This window comes from Harpia harpyja, chromosome 14 (assembly GCF_026419915.1).
Source record: "Harpia harpyja isolate bHarHar1 chromosome 14, bHarHar1 primary haplotype, whole genome shotgun sequence".
NCBI lineage: Eukaryota > Metazoa > Chordata > Aves > Accipitriformes > Accipitridae > Harpia > Harpia harpyja.
In genome coordinates, this window is record NC_068953.1 from 37,908,411 (window position 1) to 37,935,744 (window position 27,334).

Consider the following 27,334-nt stretch of genomic DNA (forward strand, 5'->3'; position numbering starts at 1 on the left):
TGGCATAGTCTGAGGATTTTAAATAATTAATCTGAACACAAGATATTTTTTGTTATCCTCACCAGCATTTTATAGCGTTTTTAATATCTTTAAGATGCAAATCTAGTGGTATTAAACATTTTTGAGATCTTTAGTATGCAGGCTTCAGTTGCTGTGTTACATGTAAGCACTGGACAAATTTAAATTGCTGTCTACTGTAACTCTGCTTTTGTGTTGTGAAGCTGAATTCCTTCCCACTTATTTCAAGGGAGTGGGTTCCTAGTTGTCAACAATTATTTTTTGGCAATCTACAGGAGCCTTTTTGCTCCTGTATCTTTCTGCTTTAGAGAAACTCTTGCATATTCCTTAGCTGCAACAATAATATTTCTGTAGTGACTTAAAAGGAATTAAAACCAATAAATGCTGGATTATTTAATTTTTTTTTCCTCCCTGCGTGGATGATTGTAAGTCGTCTTGTTCCCAAGTTGTGCCAGGGAGAAGCATAAATGGAAATAACAGGAGAATAATGCCTGCCTTTTCTGAGAATGGTGCAAGCTTAATCTTTGGAAAAACCTTTGAGAAACTAGTCTACAAATTCTCCATGGAAGGAAATCTCTTGTGATAAATGCTTCTTGATGCGTTTGAACCAGCTTCCTGACAGCGTGCACTCTTTAGAACAACCAGGCATGCAAAAGCAGTGTTTGCTACACAATTACATAGTTTTAAAAAGGCTTGGCATAGCATCCTGTGCTATGCCAGCATCAGGCAAGCAACAGTCCCAGCTCCTTAAGGTGATTAGGTTGGGTGCCTGATACCAGCAGCCAGTTTGTTTGTTCTGTAAGTGTCTGTAGATAAGGGGATTTTTTGCCTTCAGATTAGAATAGTTTATAGCTCAAGGTCTTACTAAAGGGAGAGCGTAGATACTTAGTGAACCTGATTACCACTTATATGTCTGCTTTGAATCCCTAATCAGTTGACTAGAGAATGAAAACTGCCTTAAGTCACTTGACTCTTGCATCAATCCTCCAACGCAGAGCCCTTCAGTTTGCAGTCAGCCCAGGGGAACGTTTTCTAGTCATGCGTGTAGCATTCAGGAACGTGATGATGACAAGCCTCTTTAGGATTTTAAGATATTTTAATATTAGGCCTGGCTTGTGTTCTGCTGGTGCTGGCCAGAATTGAGATGTGTGTCCTCTGTGAGGAACAACTTGCCATTTTCCTGGAATTGCTCAAATGGCTTTGTCATCCACATTTGTTTAATTGGTGTTGGGCAAGTTGTTGGTCTACATGAACAGCTGAATGAAGTTACCCAGACTTGCCTTTTTTAAAGCATGTGATTGAAATGTCACATAGCTCAATATCATTCTGTTTAGGATGTTGTCTTCTGTGCTACTTGGGGTGTATGTGAACTACTTCAAAGATGGCTAGGAGCAGTTCTTCACTGATGTTCTTTTAACGTTTTCTTTGAAATATGAAGGTATGCGCTTTTTAAGGCACTGAACAAATGCATGGACTTGCTGTTGATCCAGATACCATTAACTGTTTCACAGGCAAGTTAACGTGTGCTTCATAGTGATCAGAGCTGGCTTCATAATTTCTCTGTCAATCTATTGTTTATTTGGAGAGCATTGGTCTGGGCATTATAAGCAAATGAGAGATTTTTCTATACTTACTATAGAAGTGAATGCTTTAATATCATGTCTGCAGTGATATTTAAAAATGTCTCTCCAACCAGGATGTCCAAAGCAGAGAGAATCACTTTAATACATAAACTCACAGGGCAGAGAGTCTTGGAGCTTTTTAGTTTATACTCCTTCAACACCTCTTAAGCAGATGGGCTTAAAAGAAAAAGCAGACTTCGATAAAGAAGAAGCTATAAATTGAAAATAGAGTTTGCACTCAGTAGAAAATGAGCTATGGTAGTGACTGCAGAACACACTTTAGGGACAAGTTTGTGCAAAAATAGCATCTTTTTACCCCATGTCTGCTCCTCATGTGTCATCTGAATAGTTAGTTTATACATGTAAACCACTGCTTTAGTTATCAGCACTTTTAAGTCCTTTGCAGAAAAAATATGGGAATTGGCGAGTTAGAGGTCCTTAACAAAGAGAGCAATTAAATGTTGATATCAGGCTTTGCTTACTGTTTTACAGTGGAATGTATTTCAGTTTTCTTCCATCATTTTTCTAGTAACTCAGTGAAATACCAAGTTTCCCAGTTGTTTGTAAAAGACTTAAGTCGGTGTTCAAGTTACCTCTTTAGACTATGCTCTTCTTCTGGTTCTCTGGTACTATAAAGCTTTGTTCTTTTCAGCTAGAGAACTAGGAAAAAAGATCTGCGAACATCTACACTTCAACATATGACTATAGCTAGCAGGCTGACATCAATATGGAGCCAAAATGAGGGAGTAGATACTAATTTCTTGTTCTGACTATTCTTCTCTTGCTGGATATTCCAGACTTGAATCTATTTTCACATCTTCTACCTTATGGTATCAAACATACATGTATGGGGTTGTTGCAAAAGTAGAAGAATTGTAAACACTGTCCACAACTCATGAAATTATGTGTGAATATGAGAAGGATGTCCAGAGAAGGCTTCTGAACCCAAACAGTTTATATAATGAGAATGTATTCGGGATGAAAGTACTTTCCTGAAATTGGATGTGTGTAGCTGTAATTGCTATGACACGCCAGTGTCTTTTCTACCCAGTAGTGTCTCTATGAACTGTGCTTTGATGTGTTTTTTCAGTGAATTATGGTTACTGAGATCAGCTTTTGCACAATAAAAGTGACCATAAAATAATAGTTGCACTTGCAAGTCATTGTGGTGTGAAGTTAAGCACTGCTTTTTTTATTCCGAGGAAACTCTTGAATAAAAGCATCCATGGTGTGAATGTATGTGGGAGAAGATGAATGGGCAGCTTTCTTTATCCATCTGTGCAGAGAAGTGTCTCTTGGCTAAGTGGGGCATATTCCCAGGATGGCCTCACAGCAGCAAAGGCTCTGAATCCATTTACTTAAGGACTGTCTGAATTTTCCTTCAGCAAACAAATAAAACTAGTTTGTCCATAAATCTTTTTGCATGTCAAACTAAGCAGGGTTTTCTAATGCACAGAGAAATGAGGAATGTTGGTCTGAATCCAGAAAATATTAATCCTTATGTCTGTGGACCTAGAGAAAGTAATCCTTAGGTTTCCATCACTGTGAAATGAATCTAATGCTACATCATGGGCCCATGTGTTTTATATGATGCTCTCTGGGTACTGTTTCTCTGTAGTAAGTCATAACCTACCTTCAGCTATATAAAGCTGCAAAATGAGATTGCAGTAATTAATTTCATGTATTGCTCCATTTCTCGGTATGCCTATAGGCAGTATAGACTCATCTGGGTATCCGATATGCATGTCAAAGTGCTGTTTATAAAGCTGCTTCTGTAGTTGGCTAAAGAGTAGGGCAAAACAGACCAAGAAAATTAATGCTGGTTTTTTTAGTTAGTGGCACTGGTGCAGTGCATTTAGGAGACTATAGCCAAAGGTTGAGGTGGCACATAATTTGTACCGGTGCTATGGCAGCTGGTGAGTCATAGTCAGCAAAGACGACAGGGAGTGTACTGTAAAACTTAAACCCATCTCTTATCAGTGAAGTGATTAAGACCAAACCCACTTCTTATCAGTGGTATGATTAAAGACGATGTTCTCTGGTGATAAAAGAATGGGAAACCATCAAACCTACTAGATAATAGGCGAAAACAGGCAGGATACTTCAGTGTTTTCCATGGATTTGACGTATCTTCTCCTCCAGCTGGTGTGCTGGCTGTCACTGTTTTGTAGATTCGACTGATTTCAAATACTTTGGTTTAGTAAAGGTGAGCATTGGAAAGAAACTAAACATTAATTAGGCTGCCTTTTTTTCCATCCCAAATGAATTAAAAATGCAGTACTTTGACAAAGTGATGGTGGTTTTTTCTGCCCTCAAAAATTTATCACTTAATTAACACCCTTCAGTGAAGAAGAAAAAGGTGTTAATTAGACAGAATACCAGTTTAAGTAGCAAACACCTGGTGCTCGGGTTTTCAAAGCCCAGATGATGGGTGCAGTAGGAAAATGGAGAGGGGAGAGGAGGAGGGCAGCTTCTTACTGTGGTTTTCTTTGATATTCTGATGCAAGTTATAAGTGAGACTGTTGCTATGTAATAAAGGTGAAAGTAAGCTAAAGAGAGGGCAGAGCAAAGCCAGCTGAGAAGCGCTTTGTGGACTGCCCAAGATCATCTATGGTTTCATATTTTAATGAAGTCTTTACAGCTAGCATCTAGTTTTATCCTCTTGCCTGAAACTGCAGCCCCTGAGTCCTGGTGACAGGACCAGACTTCCCTTAGAAGGAGGTAGTTTGTCTCTGAGACAGTACAAATGCAGCGTTTCAGGAGCATGTGAACTGTTTGCATCTGGTTATATTATTTTTCCCTTTTGAATCCTCATAACTGCAGTTTTTTTCTTAATTCCACTACAGAAGATCAAGCAACTTATCTAGTCACTCTGAAGCATGTGCCAGTAGTGGTAAAGCTTTGTTTCATTTTACCTGTGCAGAGCCTAGGGTACTTGGAAAAGCTGGAAGAAATTTTTTTTTTTTTTTTTTAGATTAAAAAATCAGACTGCACAATCCAGGATGCCAATTAGGAAAAAGGTGTGAAAACAGTTTAATGAAGAGACCTCGCTGAAAGCTTCCACCATTAATGCCTGTTTTTGGTGGCAGAACTTTGATACCAAGGGTAGTAGCATTTGCTGGAGTAACATACCAATATCTCACCCGGAGCATTTGGGATAACGCTGGTCTATAGAACATAAAAAACTTCACCTTGGCAAAGATATTTGGCTTTTTGATATTCCATTTAGGAAGGGCATTCCTGAAGGCATGTATTTACAAAAATGAATTACTTTATATTAATAGGAAATTTTTTAATGGGTTTTCAGAGACAAAGGGAAACAAAAAAAGGGCTAGCTTAGCTTTACTTTATTCAGTCCATAAATAAGTGGAATTGCAGGCTAAGCTCTCAACCAGTGCACAGAAATAAAGTCTCCAGAACTCTGCTAAACACCTGAGAGCAGTGGAGAAGCAGTGAAATACACACTTATGGTGGTCTAATAGGACAAATAGGAAACATCAGCCTCTTGCTGTTTACATGACAGTTTTCACTGTAAATATAGACAATCAGTAAAGCATTCAGTCCCTAAGCAGTCTAGATTTTATCTGTGTATTGTGGGTTCGTACTGAAAATCAGGTTTATTTTTGCACTAGCTTTGCAAACTCTCTTTTTTTGAGCTTTGAACTGTGTTTTCTTTCTTTGTGTAAGTGGAATTCTCCACAAGATAAAGACAGGATCACGATAGGATAGGAGCATTGTCTTGCTTGATGGAGAGGTGCGCTGCTTTGCCCCCAAATATAAAATTGCTTTGTTACAGCTATATTCCTTGTGGTTGAAAACATCCTTGGAAATGCAATGTATTTCCTTCGTTTAGGTCACCTTTGTATGTTCGTGTGTGTGTTCTGCTTTGAACCTCTCCGAACAGCCTGTTGTGCTCTTGGAGCTTCATAGCTGCTTGTTTCCTGATCTTTGCAGACTCTTTTCAAGACTGTCTCCTCTTTCTATTTGATGTTGATGGTCTTGTGCTTGTTTTCAGCTTTAGTCTTCATGCTTGATAAACGTAAAACCAAGAGAAATTAGTTTGTTCTACATTGTTAGGGCTTTTTGCAATACCTGCATTTCATTTAAACCTGGTTCTTTCTGTCTTTGCTAGGACTGGTTTAACACTTCCTTTCCTCAGCTAGTACTTACCTACTTTTTCTTAAGGCAAAACGTAGCTTTACGTTTTAAAACCCTTTCTTTAGACTGGACTTTAACTTGGGGAGATCAATATTCTTCCTGCTTTGCTTCTCCAGTGCCGTTGTCATTGATTCTTTCACAACCTAGTGCACCCGCTGTTACATTTCAGTAACATAGGATATTTAAATCAATAGTGCAATCATTTCTGCAGCTCAAGGATGATTTTGTCAGGTACTGCTTTCTGTATATTCTTAGACTGGTAGATCACTGTTAGGATAGTCTATAATAATTGTTGATCTCTATCAAGATCCTATTTTGTGTGTTCATTCTAGCAGGCGAGGAAGTTGGGAAGCTCTTTGGTCATTGCAATACTGTTTTTAAGCTGTTCAGGGGGGTTCCAGCCAAGGTAGAACACTAGCTGCTCTACAGGCTTCAGAAGCTGGTCAAAATTACAGTTAAATATTTCCACACACTTCTTATATGTATAAATTTCTAGTCATATGCATATTTAATCCTACAGTTACATGATCATGTCAGCAAGAAGATGAGCCTTGTCCTTCTCCCACCTGCACCTCTTCCAGAGGTACTCGGTTACTGACTCTTCTCTGGCTTCTGTCGATGAGGGAAATAGCTGCAGCTGGAAAAGGTGCTGCTGCTGTGTGAAGTTGGAAGGGGTATTGCTAGTATGTAAAGCTGTGATTTAGTTATATGCCAAAGCTGGAATGTAGCTTGGCTTGGCCTTGCTTGCTTTTGGCCAACAGGTAGCTCATAAATATTGGCAGAACAAAAATTAATCTGAAAAGGTGTCTTTCATTGATAAAGCTTCATTAATGAAAACAGGTTGCTTAGGAGTGGTAAAGCTAAGCTTTTACGCTTATTTAAACTCTCCATCTTTAGGCTTCACGTCCACTCTCCTCTTCTGAACTCTGCATTTGTTGAATATGGAGCTTTTCCAGCTTTCTGGCTCTGGGAGTTTGCTGTACATGTTTTTCTTGCTGCATATGGAAATTTTTGGCTGCCCTTTTGAATAGCTCAGCTTCTCCCTCGCTCCCAGTTCAAGTGCACCTGTCTTTCAAAATGCATTTTTTCTTAATCTGGATTTAGTGGTTCTTCACTACCATACAAATTTTAACATACAGGGTTTGTAAACATGAAGAGCCCTGCTGTGCACTGGATTTCATTAGTCTTTGGCAGAATTGTATGTGGAGACTAATTTGCTTCTCTAGTTTTAGAGCGTTAGTCCATTGCTTTCCTCACCTTCATCCTCACAATTGGTGGATGAGATCAAATCTTCAATCAACAAACATCACTTCAGAAGTGATTTAATGTTATTGCCGCTACTTTTTCATTCTGTCCTTCAGGCAGATAACCATCAATTAATTAAAAAAAAAATTGGTTGGAAACATAATAGCGTACTTGAATAGCTACGCCTTCTGGACCATTGTGCGTTATTTTTCTTACATTCTGGTATGTCATGAAGACCTGTAAGGGGTATTTAACAATAGGTTTCCCTTGTTCTATGCATGATAGCCATTAGCTTTAAAAATATCCAAAATCTGAACAACCCTCCCCCTCAAATGTGTTTTTATTTTAATGAGGAAAACAGACTGTGTAACAGAATAACTCATTTATGACTATAATGAAATAAATACAGCTGTCAATGTAATGAAAATTTACAGTATCAAAACTTCGTAAGAATATTTTCTTGTAAGCACTTAAAAGTGCTTATTCCTATTGTATTTGGTATTAAGGATTCACTTAAGATTTGGGCTATTCTGCTGCTTCCCATGGGTCTATGTGATCTTAAGGTGTGATCTGTGGATTATTGCCTCCTTCCTCCACCCTCCCAAGAGCCCTGACCTTTGTGAGCTTTTGAATATTGGCAGCAGTTTTGCTCTGCTATTCTGTAGAGGGCTGACACTTGCAAGCTGAGGCTGAAAATTATTCTGGTAACCAGTGCTTCCTACAGTTTACACTTTGGAAAGAAGACAGCTATAAATTTCAAAGAAGGGCAGGTTTTCAGTTTTAAACAGATATAGTATAATCACTTTAACAAAACCTTGACCTCTTGGCTTGATCTGTTTGTATTTTGGTACATATTTGTTCTTTTGCTGCTCTTATGTCTAGAATTGTGCAGAACATGGTAATAACAAAGCAGCAAGTACTGTGCTTGGAGAAGACCAAGTAAGGAAACTGTTGGGCTCTGAAAGCCTCTTATGTAAGCAATGAAATCTGTATGGTATCATTTTCTGTTTGGTTTTGAACAATTATGGAAATCACTGACAATTGCCAAAAAGCAGGAGTACTTCAGTTTCCAGACTCCTGTTGTGTGACAGGGAGCATTCATTCTCTGTAATATTTAGCCTTTTTTTTTTTTTTTCTTTTTTTTTTTTAAAAACATGTCTGCTTGGTACTGGCAGACTTCAGCTCTTTTTGCAGCTTCTGGCTAGATATCTTAATCGGAAATGGCCTTCTGGCAGATACACTGTAGCTGGAAGCATCACCTCAACTTACCAATGCTGTTTGATGTATTGCCTTTGCTGTTTCTGAACGACTGAAAATGCAAAACATTAATCTGAGGCTCTTGTGTAGGGTTTTTAATAGCACTGCCATTCCTTTGTAATGCAAAGTTTTTATTAATTTGTATATGGAGGCTTTTCTACCACCTTCATTCCCATTTGTCCTTCCAGGATTTTATTCTAACCTGGAATACCTTTTTAAAGAGCACTTTTTGGTGGGGAGGGCCACCAAATCCAGTTTGTTTTTTCTTTGCCATCATTATGGAGTTATCTGTGCTGATGACATGGTTACTCAGATAAAGAGAGAGTGTTGCATTGAAATATATCATAATCTGAGACATTGTTTTTCAAGAGGATTTGAAACTGATGGAAATGGCAGGGTTTAAAACTTAAACTGGGATAATATTTACTAAAGAGACCTTTTGATGCAGTTGTCCAGTTTAATCTTTTTAAATTATTTTTAGGCTTTGTGCAAAAGTTATAATACTTTTAACAGCTTAGCAAATACAGAATCAGATTCAAAACCAAAAGCTTTTGACAGCCTGTTTTATTCAAATTACTGATACTCCTTTTAATAAGAGGATTTACAGTACTCTTTCATACCACATATGTCTATTGTGTAGCCCCAGCAACAGTGCAGCTCACAGTTATTTTAAAATATACAATTACACCCTTTTATCCCTGCCACAAAGGCTAGGTAAGAAGCCTTTTCTTGCAGAAATGGTTGCTTAATAGCCAGGACAGCTGGAGAAGTAGGATTGAATTGCAGCTTTACGGGTTTGGGTCACTTGGCCTTTGACTTCAGGGATGCATTTCACAACAGGAGAGTTCATCATCTTTGTACATCAGTGTTTAGTGGAAACTGGGAACCTATAGGAGGGGGATCGCTTTCTGAGCAGTCTTCCCTGAGCTAGTCATCTCTTCAGCTGTGAGTGGCATTTCAATATTATGGTGGAAGGTAGGAGAAAAAAAAGGCTATAGTATAGGACAGAGAACCCCTAAGATTTGGAAAGAAGCTAGCCTGTGCCATATGCTACTGCTTTAGCCTATTGCATCTAGTAAACCACATTGAGATAGATGCCAGTCTCGCTGTTTGATTTATGCCTTTATGGGAATACAAAGCCTTCCTCGTTCAGAATCCCTTGAAATGGGGACAGTCCAGCAGAGCAAGATCATAACCTGGTCTCTTGTGTTACCTCAAGCAGCAGCGTGAAAACAGTGTGATCCTTGTTAACCTCAAGAAACAACAACGGTGGTCTTAATGCAGTTTGTAACTGCTAGTAATTAGGGCACTTCTAGAGCAATAGCTTTTCCTCTCTCTCCCTGCAGCAATGGATTATTTGCTGTAGTATTTGTACTGAGCGTAGAGCTCATCTCCTTTAGCGCTGGAGAATCCTTGTCAAATGAGTTTGTAACTGAAACAATTTCTGAGGTTAGTATTTTTTATTTTTGAGTGTTTGTTCTTGTAGCTGTTACTCACAGCTGCGGCACAGTTGCTCTTCAAACAGGACTGTGCCGGCAAGGAACAGTTTGTGTGTGTGCTCTAGAGACTCTTGGTCTTTTCTTGCCCAAATGATTCTTTAGAGATGCATCTATAGCGCAAACTTCCCATGTCATTGTCTGTCAGTGTACAACTGTTTGTTTCACTGTTTCATGAGTGTGTGTGGTCAAATGATGAGGGGGGAATGAATGCTATTTAATGAGTGTGCATCAGAACAAGGCTTTAAGTCCACCTTTCCATTTTCTAAAATCCTTTGAATTGTCTTTCAATCCTCTTCCTGAAAATAAGCTGTGAATTTGAGGAAAGGGATGAAACAATCTGAGTTTTATCAGCTGTGTGGCACTCTTAGCTCTGCTTGCTGATGAGAAGTCCTGCTGCCCAGGGAACACAGCAATATGACGGGTTTTGCTGCATAATCTGTCTGGCCAGCTGTATTCTAATCTTTTAGTTTTAGGGGGGGCCTGGCGGGGGAAGAGACTAGCTTTAAGGCAACACTGTTTTCAATAGATACCTTTGAAAATAGGATTGAAGGACAATTTAGTATGTCTGTGCTCTTAACACAGCTCTGAAGCTGGTAAGTATTGAAGGATTTCATGCCATAATAAGGATATTTTGGCCTGGTCACAAATGTCAGCATGGCATCTCATTTCAGAAGGCCAAAATCATGTGGTTTGTTGAAGTACCTTTGCTGTCTGTTTTGTAACTAATGAAATGATCTGTGTGTATATATATATCACTGAAATTCCCCTCACCTTAGAAGGTTATGAGACTCCTGGAGCTGTGGTGATCCAGCTACTTCAGGAAAGTAGGTTGCTTGTATCTTGGGGAATTCCCTGCCTCGGAAGTCCAAAATAGATGGAAGAAGAGGTCAAAGCAGAGTTCACAGTTGTGAGCTGCGTAGGGCAGAAGGTTAGGGTTTTACCCTTTTCCCCCCTGTAAATAGGTCATATAAAGCAAGAAAACTCTTCAGAGAAAAGACATCTGGTCATGAACACTTAACATTTGCCAATTACAAGGTCCACGTGACTGAAAAAGGCTTGAAAACCCATCAGTCTGCTCTGCGGCTTGAGGTACCTCCTAGCTGGTGTGCGTTGCAGCCCATGGCTTCCCAAGTACAGCTGCCATGGATGGATCGCCCGGAGTGGCGAGGATAAGCACTTCATACCGTGAAGCTGTGCTTCCCATGAATACTCTGAGTGGGAGCGCGCTGCTCTCAAACTATTGACCTCCATCCGCACGTGTTCCGTGTTGTGCTTTTTCTATGCAAGTTGTGTTATTGTAGATGCTAATGTCTTATCTAACTTTGTTTTCTGCACCTCATTGCTTTGTTCTTTATAAGATCTTTTGTTTTCTGCCACTCTGTCACTGCATTTCTGCTGCCCCTCCCTCTAGCTGGGTTTGTCAAGTCGCCCATGTCAGAAACTAAACTCACGGGGGACGCCTTTGAACTGTACTGTGATGTGGTTGGGAACCCCACTCCAGAGATCCAGTGGTGGTATGCTGAAGTCAACCGGGCTGAGTCTTTCAAACAGCTGTGGGATGGCGCTCGGAAGCGCCGTGTCACCATTAACACTGCCTACGGGGCGAATGGGGTGAGTGTGCTGAGAATAACCCGCCTTACCTTGGAAGACTCTGGGACTTACGAGTGCAGGGCCAGCAACGATCCCAGGAGGAATGACTTGAGGCAAAATCCCTCCATAACGTGGATTCGAGCCCAGGCTACTATAAGCGTCCTTCAGAGTGAGTCCGGCACCCTACAGTAGTGGTACTGTAGTATCTAGAGGCAGTCTGGTGACCCTTACCCTCCCGTTACCCCAGTAAAAACCCTCTGCTACCTTGTCCTGTTGTTTTGAACCTGAGACTGCTCCTCTGCCTGTAGTGCTGACGTTGTCTGCCATCTGTGTCTCTTCTCCTTAGGATCAAAGGACTTGGGAAAATCTATGGATCTGTTTTATAGCTTCTGTGTGAAAACAAGCTTGGTGTTGAATTTATGTTTCTTCCCTACTCCCTTTAGTTTTGTAGTAGGTTTCCAGCCACGCTAATGCTGGCTTCTCCATGAGTGCCTTTGTATTTGATTTCGGTGTTCTTCCCAGGTCTAACTGTTTTATTTCTTCCGTTCTCTTGGAATTTCTCTGAATGCCTTCTCACATGGTTTTGGTTGCATATGTGCTTCTGTACAAATCCTTCCCTTTCAGTTACCTGTGACTGTTAATGTTTGGATTTTTCCATGAAGTCGTGGTGTTTCTTTTCCTTTCTGAACAGCAGCATGTTCCTAATGAGTTCTCTGATGCAGCAGCACTGAACTGATGCAGCTATTCTTAATCCAGCCTATGAAAGGGGGGGGGGGAATATCCTTCCCCAGTGTTGAACTAATAACTTTAGCTAAATGACTTTCATCTGAGAATGCAACTTTTGGCAGCAGCAAAGCTTTCAAAAGCAGAGAATATGGTTGACCCAGAATTGCTTTTTGTTCTTTTTTGTTACAAGGCTTTTCTGCATTCAGCTTGCTTTTAAAGCAGTCCCAAATGAGTTTGAAAATTTATATCATCAGAGTCAGTAGAGAAGAACCGTGTTTCATTTTGTGTAAGATGCAAAACTCTTGCATTTGCTAGCAAGATGAAGCAAATGTCTAATGAGTTATAGGTCGAGTGAATTAAATCTGCAACATGAGCCTGCTGCATGGAGGTACTGAACTTGCTTTCTCAGTGCTTTCTCAGTGACCTAAGATGGCAAAAAATAGAGCACAGGTGTTGTCTAGCACAGAGCACAATAGCATAAATAAACCTTTTCTGTACCACTTTGAGTTTTGTCTGGGTACAAAATTGTCAAACTCTGTAATTATGTCTCAGTTATGGTTTTTGGATACCTTAAAAAAAAAAAAAAAAAAAAAAAAAAAAAACAACAAACCACCCCAAAACTCTCCCTAAAGTGTGGTGCTGCAGTTGGCACTGCTGGATCAGAGACCTTCCCTCTGGAACATGGAAACAACATCGATATATGTGGAAAAATAGACAGTGAACCCAGTGATGTGGATTGACTTGAAAACTTAAGTGGCATTGGGTCGTTCAGCTCAAACCTGCTCAGCTTTCAGTCCTAATGCTTGATTTCTCCTTTGTCCTTTGAGGTCCCAAAGGACTCAGATGGGTACATTGCTTGCATCACCTACCACAGCAAGAGCCATGTAATTTTAGGAAATGATACTACCTTAAGACAAAGCTAAAAAAATTTGTCTTCTAGGAAGTAATGTCTCCTGCAAATGTTCCTCTGCCCCTGTTGAGACCTTTAGTTTTTCTTGAGTGTGGCAAGTCTGTGGTGGTCCTGTGTTCCTCTCTTTGTGTCCAGTCAGTTTTAGTAACCTACTGAGGGAGAAAATCCTTTTCATATGAAAAGTCACCATTTGGGAATGAATTGTTGTGAAAATGTGTCCATATGGAAAGTGGGTTTTTCTTCTCTCAGACCATTGATACTAACCTGCTCCAGGGATTGAAGTTTAACCTTTCGTCTTCCTCCCCAGTTAACATTGTCTTGTTGCATCTGGTGCTACTAATTCTGGAGTGTGTGTATTGTGACTTCATTGCTAAGTGCCTTGTGCCTGGGATAATTCTTCTGCTTTTGTGTTTTACTCATGGTGCGGGGAAATGTTGAACCAAATACTTTAATGCTTTTACTCTGTAATATTGTGTATGTTAAGAGAGCCGATCAGCTACTGCTTGGGAAACAGACCACTTGGACATCAAACTCCTGCGTGACCATGCTGGAAACGGAGATAAGGGGGGAGGCAGGTTTCTAAGCTGTCCCTGGAAGGTGGAGACCATCTTATCTGAAGCTGCCCAAAATGTCTCAGCTGCTGTACTGTGTGTGTGAACACAATTTGTCTTCGAAATGGGCATTTCCTGACTAAACAGTGTTGGAGTTTCCAGCTAATGGTGGACATTTTGCTGCTGGCCTTATTTGACATCAACATCACTGAAAGGAAACATTAAATGTATCAGAAGAGCACAACCTCTTTCACTGTCCTTTAAATCACATCTTGTCTCAAATACCAGAACTTGAATGCAGAGAGTTAAAGTGGAACTTGATTTTTAAAAGTTAGCATCCAAGAACTAGCATCTGGCTTCTATCTTACTCCTAATTTGGATAAAGAATTTCACTTACTGATGGTAGGGGTTTTTTTGGTTGGTTGGTTGGTTTTTTAACTTTACAACCTGATCTTACATAAAATGGGCAGTTTAAGTGATATTTAAGAAAAGACTCTTCAGCATCTTGCTCTTCCAAGTGGACATCCTTCTTTGGATGTCGCTGTCCCAGTAGTATTCCATTTGCAGTTTGTCTTCTAGAATTAAATCACGCTAGGACTGCCTGATTGCTGCTTTTTTTTTTTTTAAATAAACTAAAGTAACATAAATGCAGGTAAAAGATGTAAATGAGACTGCAGTTGCCTTTAATTTTCTTCCCCTAAAACTTAAAAAGTTGCAAGTCAGAAACAACAGGCCCCAGCAAACTCCCAGCAAAGCAAGCTTGACACAGCTGTAAATATACTCTGAACATCGCAGCTTAGCAGAGATGTAGGTAGGAATAGGTATGAATTGGCAGAAGTAGTCATTGGAGCTCCAGGCAGGTTTTTCTTCTATGTTCTGGTTCATCAGTGTTAGAGGCTGAAGAGTCCATTATCAACAGAATATGAAAGCCAGAAGATTACCACTGTCAAAACCCTTCTGGATTAAGTCTTGTAACTTTCCAGTTTCTCTAGGGACTTGATTCAGATTTTTTTTTTTCCCTGACTTTTTCCTGTTGCTAGCATTTGTGTAATGCTTTCTGATGGTAGCATTCTGTATGCATGCTTTCCGTTTCCAGGATCGCTGCAGGCTGATCAGCACTTTAGGTTGCGTCTCAGCACAGCACAGACAGCATCAGCATCTGTTGTAACAATGCTCGCTAGATGTGTTGCAGTCTGTTACAGCGGCCTGAAGCCTGTCCTGCCAGCATCCTCCTTCTGAAAGGAAACCACTGCATTTATTTTGCAGGCTACAGATTTGAAGACACTGCTTTCATCATCAAAGAAAAACGTTTAAAACAAAACCCAGTATGATCAGTGTATTCCACCAAAAGTTATTTCTCTAGATAAGTGTTCTGACACTGAATTACTATTCCAAATACATTACTAAAAATATTTCCAGAGCTCTGTTAGTGTTTTTCTGAGAATGGACACAAGCTTTTTGTTGGGTATGGAGAAGCATTTAGGGCAGTCCAGTAATGGTATGGCTTAAATTAACAAAACAATTTTGTACCCCATAGGACCCAAACAGATCCTTGCATGGTTAAAATTCCCAGTATGGTAACAATGAGGCAGAAACACAGTTGAAAATGTGTGATAATAGCAAAGTGTCTATGAGAAGTGTCAAAAACCACTCCATTACTACAGTATCTGCGTTTTTCTGCAGTTAAATGATAGTCCTACTTTTAAATAGCTGTGAAAAGAAGCTATGTAGCTGGCCTGCTGAAGAAAGGGGGAAAGGATATACAGGAGTCGAATGGCTTTGTCAGGTTATTAGTAGGTAGATAATTTTTCTCCCTGCCTCTCTGGGCAATAATCTAAGTACTGTACTATTGGATAGGTGAATGTTTTATGTGATGAAAAATGCAGTGTTTCTGACGGTACTGGTATTTTCCACTTCCCCTTGTTCCGTTTCATAATTTGTGTTCCAAGTGCTTAGCAGATGAATATCCAAAAGACTGCATGGATGTGACAAAATTTATATTCCAAATATGTTACCACAAGGCATAACAAAATTTACAGAATTAAAAATCCTTTGCTGACTTGCAAAAATCATGAAGATGTTCATTACTGACCGACTTCTCACCCTCCTGCCCTTTGCTGCTAACCAGAATGCAGAGGAGGCAGCCCTTGCATTCAGAGAGGTTGGCGCTGCAGGAATGTGGTCGCTGAAAAGAGCAGCTGGCGACAGCTACCTCCTTGGAATTCAAAGTAAGGAAATACATCAGAGAGAGGACACACAGCAGCATTTACATGGTAGAGACTGCTATAGCAGTGGTCTTTAGTTCAAGCTGTAAGTATAGCCAATACTAAATCTAGATATTTTTGGAAGACAAATAGCAAGAATTCTTAAATTTCCCTTAAGCTCTGTCATCCTGTGTTAGGGGTTTGGTTTGGGGGTTTTTTTGGTTTTTTTTGTTTTTTTGTTTTTTTTTTTTACAGAATACTTGAAACCAGCTGTGAGCCATGAGACCTTCAAGAGAAAGGTCTTTTTTCCAAGTTTGGGAAGAAGTGTGTCTCCAACTATTCTAAAAATTCATCAGCCTTATTTATTGGAGAGTATTATCTGTCTGCATCGTCTTAAGAAAACGTGGTTATCAAATGTAAGGACAGTGCCCTCATACTAATCTTCTCACTACTGAAAGGCTTTCCCCTAAAAAATGTGAATTTGATGTTACCATCAAATGTAATGTAAAACAGCCTGAGTTCAGTTCCTGATGCAACCAGCAAAGTGTGTAACTCTTGTGGTCTGTTTATGCAATGAGGCTCACTTTTTTTTTTTTTCCCTTCATAAATGTTTATGATTAAGGTTACTTTAGAAATTAAATTGTTCCCGACTCTAACATGGTGTATATTCTTACTTTTTATTATTAAGCATTAAGGGCTGCTTTCAGCCATTCTTCATCAGACTTGTGCCTTATTCACACTGGGTGCTTGCTTGAATTTCAGACATCAGAAAAGTCGTGCTATTTGAAATACCTTGTGTGCACAGGATGTTTTCCTTAGGTAGACATTAGTCTTTTTGCAGGGGGATGTCCAGAAATATTATTCATAAGACTGTCTAATTTTGAGGGTTATTCTATATAGGAAATGGGTTTGTTTTAAACCTCAAAGTAAGTAGAGGAACCAAGTAATAGCCAGAAAGAAGTTGCTTCCAGCAGCTGAGGCCAGCTGATCTCTTATGTATAGTCAGAGGACAAGTGTTTTCCCATGTTATGGTCAGTAGTGTGTAAAAAATGATTAATGGTGTTACACAGAAATCTGTAGTGATGTTAAATATTAAGATAAACAATCTAAACAAATTTCTTTTTTCCATATAGGGTTGCTGATCCATAAGGTGTTGCCTTCACTAGTGGTCAGCTGTTTTCTTGTGACTTTCTTGATGTCTCCCAAATTAGTGCAGTGACATTCCTTGTGTAGTCTTTTTCCCTTCCCGATTTCCCTTTGAATTTTAGACCAGTGTGGCACAATTGCCAGTGAAGATTTGTTGCTATTTAATGTGTCCTTTGTTTCAGAGCCCAGGATCAATGCCAGCGAGGATGTAGTCATTCATCTGTATGGTCCGGCTGTCACATTGCAGTGTAACCTCACCACAAGTCCCAGCCCCCTTTCTGCCAGTTACTGGGTGAAGAACGGAGAGGAGATCCCTGGCACTAGAAAATCTTCAAACACTACAGAATACAAGTAAGTCTCTTTGGAATAACCTCCATGTTACACTGGAGAACAACAAGCCTGGTAGACATACGGCTTTGGAATAGACAATGGGAAGTTGGGACTCCAAGGTCCCTGGTTCAGCTTCACAGTGGTCAGACAAATTGAGTTGATCTGCATGAGAGGCTCCACAAAAAGCACATCTGTGAATAGCGTTAAAAGAACAATTCTGGAAAAATTGCTGTCTACAGCTGTCCCAGCTAGCTCATGTAAACATAATATCAACAAAAACATACCGTAAACTTCTCTTTTCAATCTAAACTCATTTAGTTCTTTTCTAGAGTATACATAATGTGTGGACATAGGCACAGACATATAGTCTAGTTTTCCTCTGAGTATCTTGTGCAGTCTTAGTCTTGCTTATGTCTACGTGAAGATGGATCTGCAGCTGTGCATTTTTAGTGTGCAGGGAAATGCAGCACATAAATCACTGCTGAAATAAGCTGTTTTAGTAATTTTCTGGCCTTGGGAGATGAAAGATGGTGTTGTCTGAGTTGTGACTGCTGAGTTGTCAGACCACTACTACAAAATTATACCAAATCTTGATTAAACCAGTACAGCTGTATCACTTGTGCTTCTTATTTGTCAGCACATCCACATTTTCAGCATTAATCTGTTCCATGTGCACGTGCTCTAGCTTTGTTTCTACCTTCCATCTAAGGGTGTGAAGGAGAACAGAACATGTGCAGCCACCTCTTTTGTTTCACTGTAGCTTGCATTGAGCAGAAATCCTTTGAGGGTTTCTGTATTCCTGAAACGGGGCTTTCTTGCCATGGAGTTGATGACAGCATATGAAGCTTGCTCAGTGATGCTATCAGAGATCTGTTTTGTATGTGTAATTTTCTTCCTCCCCCCCCCCCCCCCCCCCCCCCCATTTTCTTCTCTTGATGCCAGCATGGATAGCAAATAGAACTTTCTGTTCAGTGTTAAGCTAGGATAAAGATCACTTAAGGACTGTCTTAACCACTGGTGGTAACTTACTCTTTGGAGACATGAGACCACTTCAGACCCTCTTACTCAGCTGTTATGTCAGAAAGAGGTTGTTATGTCTGGGCAAGGCCCACTGTATTATAGTGCATCTTGTTTACTGTGCCTTGTCTGCACTAAAGCAAGGAAACATGCCTACACACTGAACTGGCTTTTTTCTGTCTCTAGCATAGTACTGTGGGTTCTTTACCATGCTGATGTTGCTTACTGGCACAGGATTAAGAAATAATCAAGGCTTTCAGTGCCTTAGCAAAGCATCCTTTCATCCACAGGATTATGGAAGTTGTGTTTGATTCTGATAAAGATGTGTTCAAGTTTTTCCTTTTGTTTTCCACTTTAGCTCACTTTGCATCATCTATTCAGCTTTGCAGTTAAAAAAAAAAGTCTCATTTAGTTCCATAATTACATCCTGTTATTTCCTCAGTACAATGTTTAACACTGGGTCTGAGTTTTAAAGGCTCTGCTTTCTTATCTGGTAATTAACTTGATGAGCAGTTTTGTTCAAAAGCATGAGCTTGAGTGCTACTAAAGGTACATTGCATCAAGATTACTGAAATTTGCACATTATTATTCAGGAAACTAAGTATCAAGGCTGACTTCTCTAATCTATTCCAAGCTAGGGTGGATTTTTCCTTTCAAATTTCTCAGTAAAGGAAGAATTAAACTTGCCTTCAGTTTTAATGTTCTGGAGAAGGAGGAAGTAAGGTGGGCAGACTGTAAGACAGTCACTTTGTTCCCAATGAATGAAGGGTTGGTAGAGCATGCTGCAATCACAGGACAGCTTGAGAATTTGGGAAAATTTCCATTTGCAATGTAGACCTCAAATTCCTGCTCATTTATAAGCTGCTTTGTTGTATGTTGTGGTTTCAGGCTTTCTGTGGCATTTCTTCATTGCATGTGGTCATACTGCATTTGATTTGTTCCTTAACTTCTAGCTTGATTTGGTTACTTTTTTTTTTTGATCCAGAAATACCAAATTCATGCAAGCATTGTCAACATAGTTATAGTTAAAAGAGGTTATTTAATTCAGCATTTTTTTTACATGATTGATTAGTCTTTTGCATTCTACTTATTTTTCTTAAAAAATATTTCAGGTTCTTGGTGTTTCAGTCATTAAGATGTGTTGTTTCACTATGAAATGTAGTTAGTTCATTGAAGTTCAGTGTTGTTTACCATTCAGAAAGCTTCAGAATTTGTAAGTGAAACCATGTATCTTAAAAATCCTGCATCATACAACATTAGAAATTGAACACATCTTTCAGAATTCTTCATTCAAACTTGATGTAGCTGCTCTTGCTGGTAGGCAGCTATAGTCAGAAAGCTCAGAGTTAAGTACAGCTTTTTAGTTCACCATTTTAATTAAAAATGAGGAAGAATTATTTGTAGTGTATTCTTCTACAAGCAGAAAGTACCTGGAAGTGGTTCTGGCCATCCTGTGCTTTCATTCTGGAGACCTGTCCCCTAGTCTATGTTCATAGTTTGGAGGAGAAAAGTAGTGATTTCTTTTCAAATTCCTCATCAGTTAATTCAGAGTTAAGTAGCAGGTTACTGAGCTAAATTGAAGAAAATGGTTTTTTGGGTGGTTTTGCATCTGCTGAAAAGTCTACACCTACAAAAAGCTGGGCTTTTCCTAAAACCACAGGACTGAGAGAAGTTGTTGGCTAAGCAAACTTGTTTCAGGTGCTTGTTTGTCTATAAAACTTTTCAGCTATATCAACTTACACTTGCTTTAATGGTTTACAGTAATAATACTCTAGTAGACGCTGCCATAGTTTCACACTTTAAAAAGAAGCTTATGTAGAACTGAAAGAATACAATGTCTTACTCCCCTCCCCCCTGCTTTAAGCGTTGACTGTAGTGGATAAAAAAGCAGTGGCCAGACTATGATTATTTAACTATTAAGGTCCTAAATGCTATTACAGAAAGCCAGGTATTTTTCTCTGCCTTCCCTCACTATTGCAGAGTTGTAGGATAGCTTAGTAATGGAAATAGTTGGGTGGAGTTGCCCCATTGCAGCTGGGTGAGGACTGCACCTTTTTCCAGCAAGGTCAGCAGGCACTAGTTCAGGGTTGCTGTGTACTTTCTAAGGATACTGTACCTGCCTACAGTTTAAACACAGTTACCGCTTTGATGTTTGATACTAAATGATCATTCTTTCTGTCATTAAGATAATCTTTAACTCTGTGAAAAGTGGTAATATTATTGTTTATCTGAAAGACATATTAACTTTATAACTAACTTCAAAGTTTCACTGGCGACTCTGTAGTGGAAGTGCTGTAAACACAGTGAAGACTTGAGTCAAAGTATTGTGTTAAACTGAGCAGCTTTTTCCACGTGTCTACGCAGTTTCCATGTGTAATTAAATTATTTTATTACAATGCTCTTCTGCAGGGCTTCTATTCATCTCCATGCTATTTACTTAATGTGTTTTAAAAAATTAATAATTAAAAAAGAGAGCCAAGCAGCCTTTCAGTAATGGGAGGGGCAGGTGGGGAGAAGTCTGCCTTATTCTGTGATGTGTGGAGATGTAAACTCTGCCTCACATCATCGTATGCGTCTGTAGTCTAAGATGTCTTTTGTAGGTAAATCTGAAGAACATATGCATAGAGCTTTTAAGTCATTTGTATCCAAAAGCTTTTCAAAGGACAGCAAAAGCTGGTGGACTTGAAGTTAGCACCACCTCGAGTGTAAATTCATCTTGATTTTTTTTTTTTTTTTTTTTTTTGCATTTGCATTTGTTGCAGCTCTGATTTTCTTCTGGCTGGATTGCATCTGTTTTTTCCTCTACTAGTTGTTATTGTATTAGTCTTTCCTAATTTTAAGTGGCAGCAGGTTCCTGTGTGGTGCCTTCCTTCATGAGTTGACCAGCTTTTGCAGTTTTTCTGCATCAATTCTGAGTCAGAGAAAACTATTAATGGACCAGTTTCATTTTGGTTATGAAAAAAAAGAAAACAGCTTATGAGATGACAGTGTAAGCCTTGATTGTATTTGTAGTCTGTCGCTTTCCAGTTGGCCACGTATGATTTTTTTCAATGCAGGTAGTACACACAAATCACATTTCTCCCTCAATGGAGGTGATACCTGCCTAATAGGCTAGTGACTTGACGATGACTTGTATCAAGCTAACTGTAGTGCATAATTAACAGGTGTCAGGCTCCTTCTTTGCTTTTCAGTTAAATGCAGCTTTTCCAGCTAAATTGATACTGACTTTCCAGACTAGAGCTCACCCTTCTTCTGGGCAAACAACATCCTTTATTTCAAGTAGGTACGTCTGTACAACATCTCTTGAATTAACAAGTAATAGCTGTGAAATTCAGTTAAAAGATTAAATTGGGGGGGGGGGTGGGGGTGGAATAAATTCCTAGCCTGCTCATTTTTGGTTGCTAACACAGTACTTAACATGGCTCATGTGTTCTCTCCCTGTCTGCAGGATTTTGAAGCCCAGAGCAGAAGAGTCAGGGGAATACTTGTGCGTGTTTGTGTTTTCAAACTCTCCTATAGCCAACGCCACTATAGAAGTGAGAGGTACTCTTGTTTTGTTTTGTTTTGTTTCCTCTCCCTGAAAGTGAAGTGCTTTCACTGCCTCTGCCATCTCGCTCGGTGTCCGTACAAGAGAGCTAACTCAGGAGGCCTTTCCTCATTATATAGAGCCTGTGTCCAATCCTTGGTTATAATTTCAAGGGGAAGTCTTGCATGCAGTCGTAGGGGTGACATCTCACAGATACGGGAATATCACCATTGCATTTGTGGTCCACACAGGGGATACTACAACACCTTCTAGCACGCACTTCTGCACTCCTTTGGTAAATCTGGCTATCACAAGAGAGTGTGCCTGTCCAGCAGGATCAAGGTTGCTGTAGAATACGTCTGTGCTCATGCAAAGACAGCTGTGGATTCCTCCCTGTTTCACAGTAAATGAGGCCATGTGAATGTTTTCAATGTACTTTGAATTTGTCTGTTCTGAATAGGGAAAAAAGAAGAACCATATCTCGCATGTGGCATCTTGGAACTGTTTTTTGTCTGCAGAGACTATCTCAGTTGCTGGGAAAGCCTGGGTTCTGGTTAGGACAGGTGCCCTGTACCAGGTTGGGGTTTTCTATTTTCATGCACCTTTTTCTGTCTTGTGCACGTTAGTAGTCTTCTGACATCTTTAGGACCCTAAAGTAGTGGATAGAAACTGCAAAATGTGAAAGGTTTCCACAGAGTTTTACTGTAATTGTTGAAAAAAAAGAACAGTGTTTCTGTTAGACATAAAACATAGAGGTAACATAGAGATGATGGTGTCTCATACAGTGTTAAACTGCTGCCACAATACAGTGGTTTGTTCATTCAATAACTGTGGAAATTACTGGCCCACTGCTCTGCAGTAGCCATGGTTTGCCCCTTAGGTGCTGCAGTAAGATGGAATTGATGCATTATGGCAGCTTTGTTAGTCAAAGGCAGATGAGTTCGTGCAAAAAAGTCTTGCAACCAGCCTGTGCGTGCCTGGGACTATACTGATGCTTGTTTTATGAAGGCATGCTGTAAACTTGCTTGAAATCTAAGTTCACATTACCTACCATCTTCCTTACATCCGCAGCTTAAATGTAGAGCTTCATCTGCTGCTGTTTGAAAATAGTGAATGGGAAGGAGGGTGCTTTACACTATTTCTTAGCATCCCTGTAGCAGTGATGCAGCCTATCCTGATCTATATTATCATTACTGTTTAAATTAGGTACCACAGATATGCAGCAAAGGCTGAAAGCTGACCTCTTTCCTGGGAATTTCTGGTGCCTCACTGAAGACTGCATGGTCAGGTTCCTGAAGCCGAAGTGAGGAAGTGGGAGTAATACAGCAGTCTGTGTGAAATGACAAATGCACAGTATTATGCTGAATACATCTTCCCTCTCTAGAGAACAGCATCTTTTGAACCATACAAACAGTTTCCTGGGGAAGAGAAATATTGTCATATAAATAAGCATTCTGAGTGATACTGTACCAAGAAAAGCTTTCTGCTTTCCTGTGTTGATTTAAAAAGTTTTTTTTTTAATGATCTTGCATAAAACAACCTATCAAAATATATCTAGTGTTTAACCAAATCTGGTGCAGAAGCTATCTCTGCAAGGAAAAAGGAAATCTAAAATATGTGCTCATGCAAATGCACCAGAAGTTCCTGTTGGCCTAGGATTAAAAAAGACTCCAACTGTACCTCTAAAAATAATTATTGCCTTGCTTACAGCAAATTGAATTCAAACTTACGTTGTGTTTCTGGTGAACTTATCTTCTGGGTGTTCAAGGTACATAGGCATACATTTTTTCTTGTATTGGGATTTTTTTGCATTCTGCTTTTATGCTCTAATTGCTATATCTTCCAATATTATCTTAATTAAGATCTTAAGTACTTTCTGCCTTCTCTAGTCTGCTTTGGGTGTCAAACCACTTCCAGAGACAGGAAATTTAACTTTGGTAATAGATTAAGACCTTTTTTAGCTTTGTATAATCTCTTAAAAGACCTTTTGGAAGTGTTTGGCTTAGGGCTTCTCTGCTGTCTGGTGCCAGGCGGGGACACCAAGAGAACTTGGCAGAGAGGTTTACAGGGACATAGGATTTAACATTGTAGAAAGAAAAGCCAATATATCTGATTGAAGTACTGGCACAAAGGGCAGAGGGAGAAAAATAACTAATCCTACTAACAACTTTTCACAGGTAATTTATGTATAAATACAAATGAGTAGTCATCAGTTAAAAGTTAATGACTCCAGCACTGCTCTTGGGAGGTATTACACCTGCAGCTTGCTCAGCAGTTGCAATTTCAGGACTCAGTAACCCTACGCTCCAGCTCCTCCTTACAGCATCACAAGAGTGGCTGATGGGCCTCGAATTCCTTCTTGGCAGAGAGAAGTACCAGGGGTTGTCTAGAGTGGGAAGTGCCTTGTCAAGTCTTCCACAAAGAAAATTGGAAATTGGAACGCATGTATACTTTTAAACAGAAAAGACTGAAAAGATCTATCCTATCTAATTCCTGTTACTTGGAAACTTACATAGTGGTAAATTGGGACTGCATTTAAAGCACAAGTTAGAGAGCTTTGCAGTCTCCTTGCAGTCCTAGCACTGACATAAATTCATTCTGATCAGGGTACTCATTTGAGTTACTGCTCCTGGAAGAGCCATACAGCTAAACTTGTATGGTATTGCACGTATTTTCTTGGATGTAAATGTCTCTGAATAATATCCATGCTAGTTGCAAGGGATACACAGGCTTTTTTTTACTTTGCAAAGGGAGCCATTCTCTGCGATTCTTGCAGTTTGGTGTAAATATTCTACACATTCTGCCAAAACAGTTCTAGTTCTCAAAGCAAACAGATTTTTGATACTACTTCATGTGTAGAGATGTTACCTAGTTGTTAATCAAGGCATATGTGATGTATCAGTGATGCACGAATCTTGTTTGACCATGCAGATGCCATAATTTAATGCTTACCTGCATGTGTGGCCTGTCACAGTATTTATGGTTAAGCAATTGTGCACAAATTTAATTGCTAATTGTAATTATATTGCAATTTTTAACTGCTGATGCACATAGAAAAGATGGTTCTGAATATGAAAGTGCTTGTGGACCAAAATAGTGACTTTCTGACAACTTGTGAACAACTTTAACAAATGCCTCGCAGCAGATGTAATCCAGGATATACCAGTGCCATTTGCCTTTTATGTAATGTTGCCTATTTTCTTCCTGAATCTCTGTATGTGCTATGTAAGAAGATAAAAATGCAGAAGCACGAGCGTCGCTGTTAGAATTGCTAGGTGTGCTTGCATACTTAAAGCAGATTTTCTTGGTAAAAAAATTACTAGGGCAGCACTAGTATAACAGCAGTTGAAAATACTGGGGTTTAAGTCAGTCTGTCGGAATTCCCAGGAATGGCATAAGTCTGGTTTCCCTCATACAGTTGGCTTTTGGATGAAGTGTCTGGGGGAGACTTTGAGTATTCTTGCTCAAATTCTCAGAGCTGTTAGGGGCATTGTGTGAGTGCAGCTCTAAGCCTGAAACAACAGGCTGAGCAAATGCTGATACTGGGAAGATTCTGCCTTGAAATAGGGATCTTTTCCTACCCTTTGCTTTTGCAGTGAAGTCATCTGGCTGAGAGCGTTGCAGGTAAGCAGGCTGTGATGTATGATGTGGTTATTTTCAGCAGGAACAGCGATGATGATCATGCCAGGCAGTAGCCAAAATGCAGTGTGCTGTCTACTCCCCATCTGGAAGTAGGCTTTTTTAATTGCTCCGTTGCCACATGGTGGAAATACCTGCGGTGCTTTTGCTGTGTTGTTGTGATGCTAGAGCTCTGAAAACTTGAGGATTAAAATTAAAACAAAACAAAACAAAAACACCCAACAACAAAAAAACCAAACAAACCCCAAAATGCAACCCTGAAGAATTCTGCCTCTGCAATCTTTCTGCTCTTACGAAGATCTTGGTAGAAGGAGGAGGAAACAAGTTTGTCTTTCTGTCTTTTGGTAGTCCAAACCATCGTCCGGTGCAGAGAAGCAGCAGTGAGAACCAGATGGGGAGGAACATGCTTCCAGTTCCCCCTGGCTTCCCAGAAGTAGTGCAAGCATCAAGAAAGATATTGATGGAGGGCATCTGTTCTCTCTGCCCTGCCTTCCCATGAAAGGCTCCCTTCTTTCTGTGCACCTGGACAGGTAGAGCTTTTTAATGCCTCTTCCTATAAGGCGTTTCTGCCATTATCTCATCAAGGGGATTCCTCCGACTTCCCTCCTCAGCCCTTGCTTGTTTTGCACCTTTCTCTTCTATCCTCCCCAGCTGCTATTGATTTCCCAATGGCAAGTGCTCAGACCAGTCCTCTTAGCTCCTTCTGAGAGACATAAAACTTACCACTTTTGAAAAATGCTTATTATACCCCCTAACTTCAGCTGAGCCAGGGGCTCTTGTTTCACAAACAATGCCTGCACTCAGAATGTTACTCTTCCACTTTTGCTCTGGCTCCAGCCCAAGCAGCATGCTGGAAAATGAGTGGTTATTTCAGCAGCCTCGGAAGATCTTGGTTTCTTGAATCCTGGCTGTCTTAAGAAAACTCTGCTGCAGTTTCACCATGCTGTACCAGAAATTAATTAAGAAATCAGGCATTCTCTTAGCACAATGGCATCTTAGAGTGATCTTAAGCATTACACAGAAAATGCATGTCACGTTCTCCCTTCTTGCAGTACCTTTGGTGTCTTAGCTCTCCACCCAGGCTATAAAGGTAGACATGGATTAGAATTCCAATGCAGAAAAATAAATCTTCCAGAGCCCTTTTAGTAGGTCACCCATAAGACATAATAGTTTTTACATGCAAGAATATTTTTAGGTGCTTTTGCCCTTGCTTTAATTTTGTCTGTTAATGGGAAAACTTGAAGGGGTTTTGTGAACTGGGACATGGTTTGGAGGTGTTATGCAAGTTAGTGCTCCTCTCCTTTTTAGCAATGCTAGTAAAATATCTTGAAAATACCTGGAAATTAAGGGCTGAATACCTCCTATATATCAAGAAAAGACATTGCATGCCCTCTAACAAGAAGAAACCCCCTCTTTTCAGGGCTGTATTAAAAGCATACCATTCAGAAAGTTGCTGTACAGTGTATTTTGTGCCTGTTGGGTACTTGAAACATGGAGGTCCAATGTTTGCTCTGGCACAAACCCGCTTTCTGTTGTGATTCAGTTTAAGCCTATCAAAAGAATGATGCTTATCAGAAGTTTACTCTTGTGTCAAGAATGACTAAATCTGTATTTTGATTTTTTTTGGTTTTGGTAGCAATTAATTTAACCTAGCCCTGCCTCTCTTTGTTCTTCCTTATGCTGTTTCAAACAAACCTTCAGTATTTAGTTTTCCTGTTTCACAATGTAAGAATAAAAAACTTGCTTTCTTTTATCAGGGGCATTATCTTGGTTTCGTTGATGTCGGAGCTGACATAGCATTTTGTGCCCACGTCTCCACAGCCAACTGTATGTGAACAGAGTTGTGGATTCTGCTGCTTAAAAGCTGAAGTGAAATCTAAATCCTTTCTGAACAAA

The 27,334-nt window shown here is 39.8% G+C and overlaps 1 protein-coding gene across 1 annotated transcript in view; it reads left to right on the plus strand.

Annotated features, from left to right (window-relative positions):
* Positions 1-27,334, plus strand: part of NPTN (neuroplastin) — a 59,115-nt gene that overhangs the window by 14,019 nt on the left and 17,762 nt on the right. Inside the window, exons 2-4 of the mRNA XM_052807093.1 lie at positions 11,211-11,558; positions 17,109-17,277; positions 21,722-21,816. Of these exons, the coding sequence (XP_052663053.1) occupies positions 11,211-11,558; positions 17,109-17,277; positions 21,722-21,816 (612 nt within the window). The remainder of the gene's footprint in view (positions 1-11,210; positions 11,559-17,108; positions 17,278-21,721; positions 21,817-27,334) is intronic.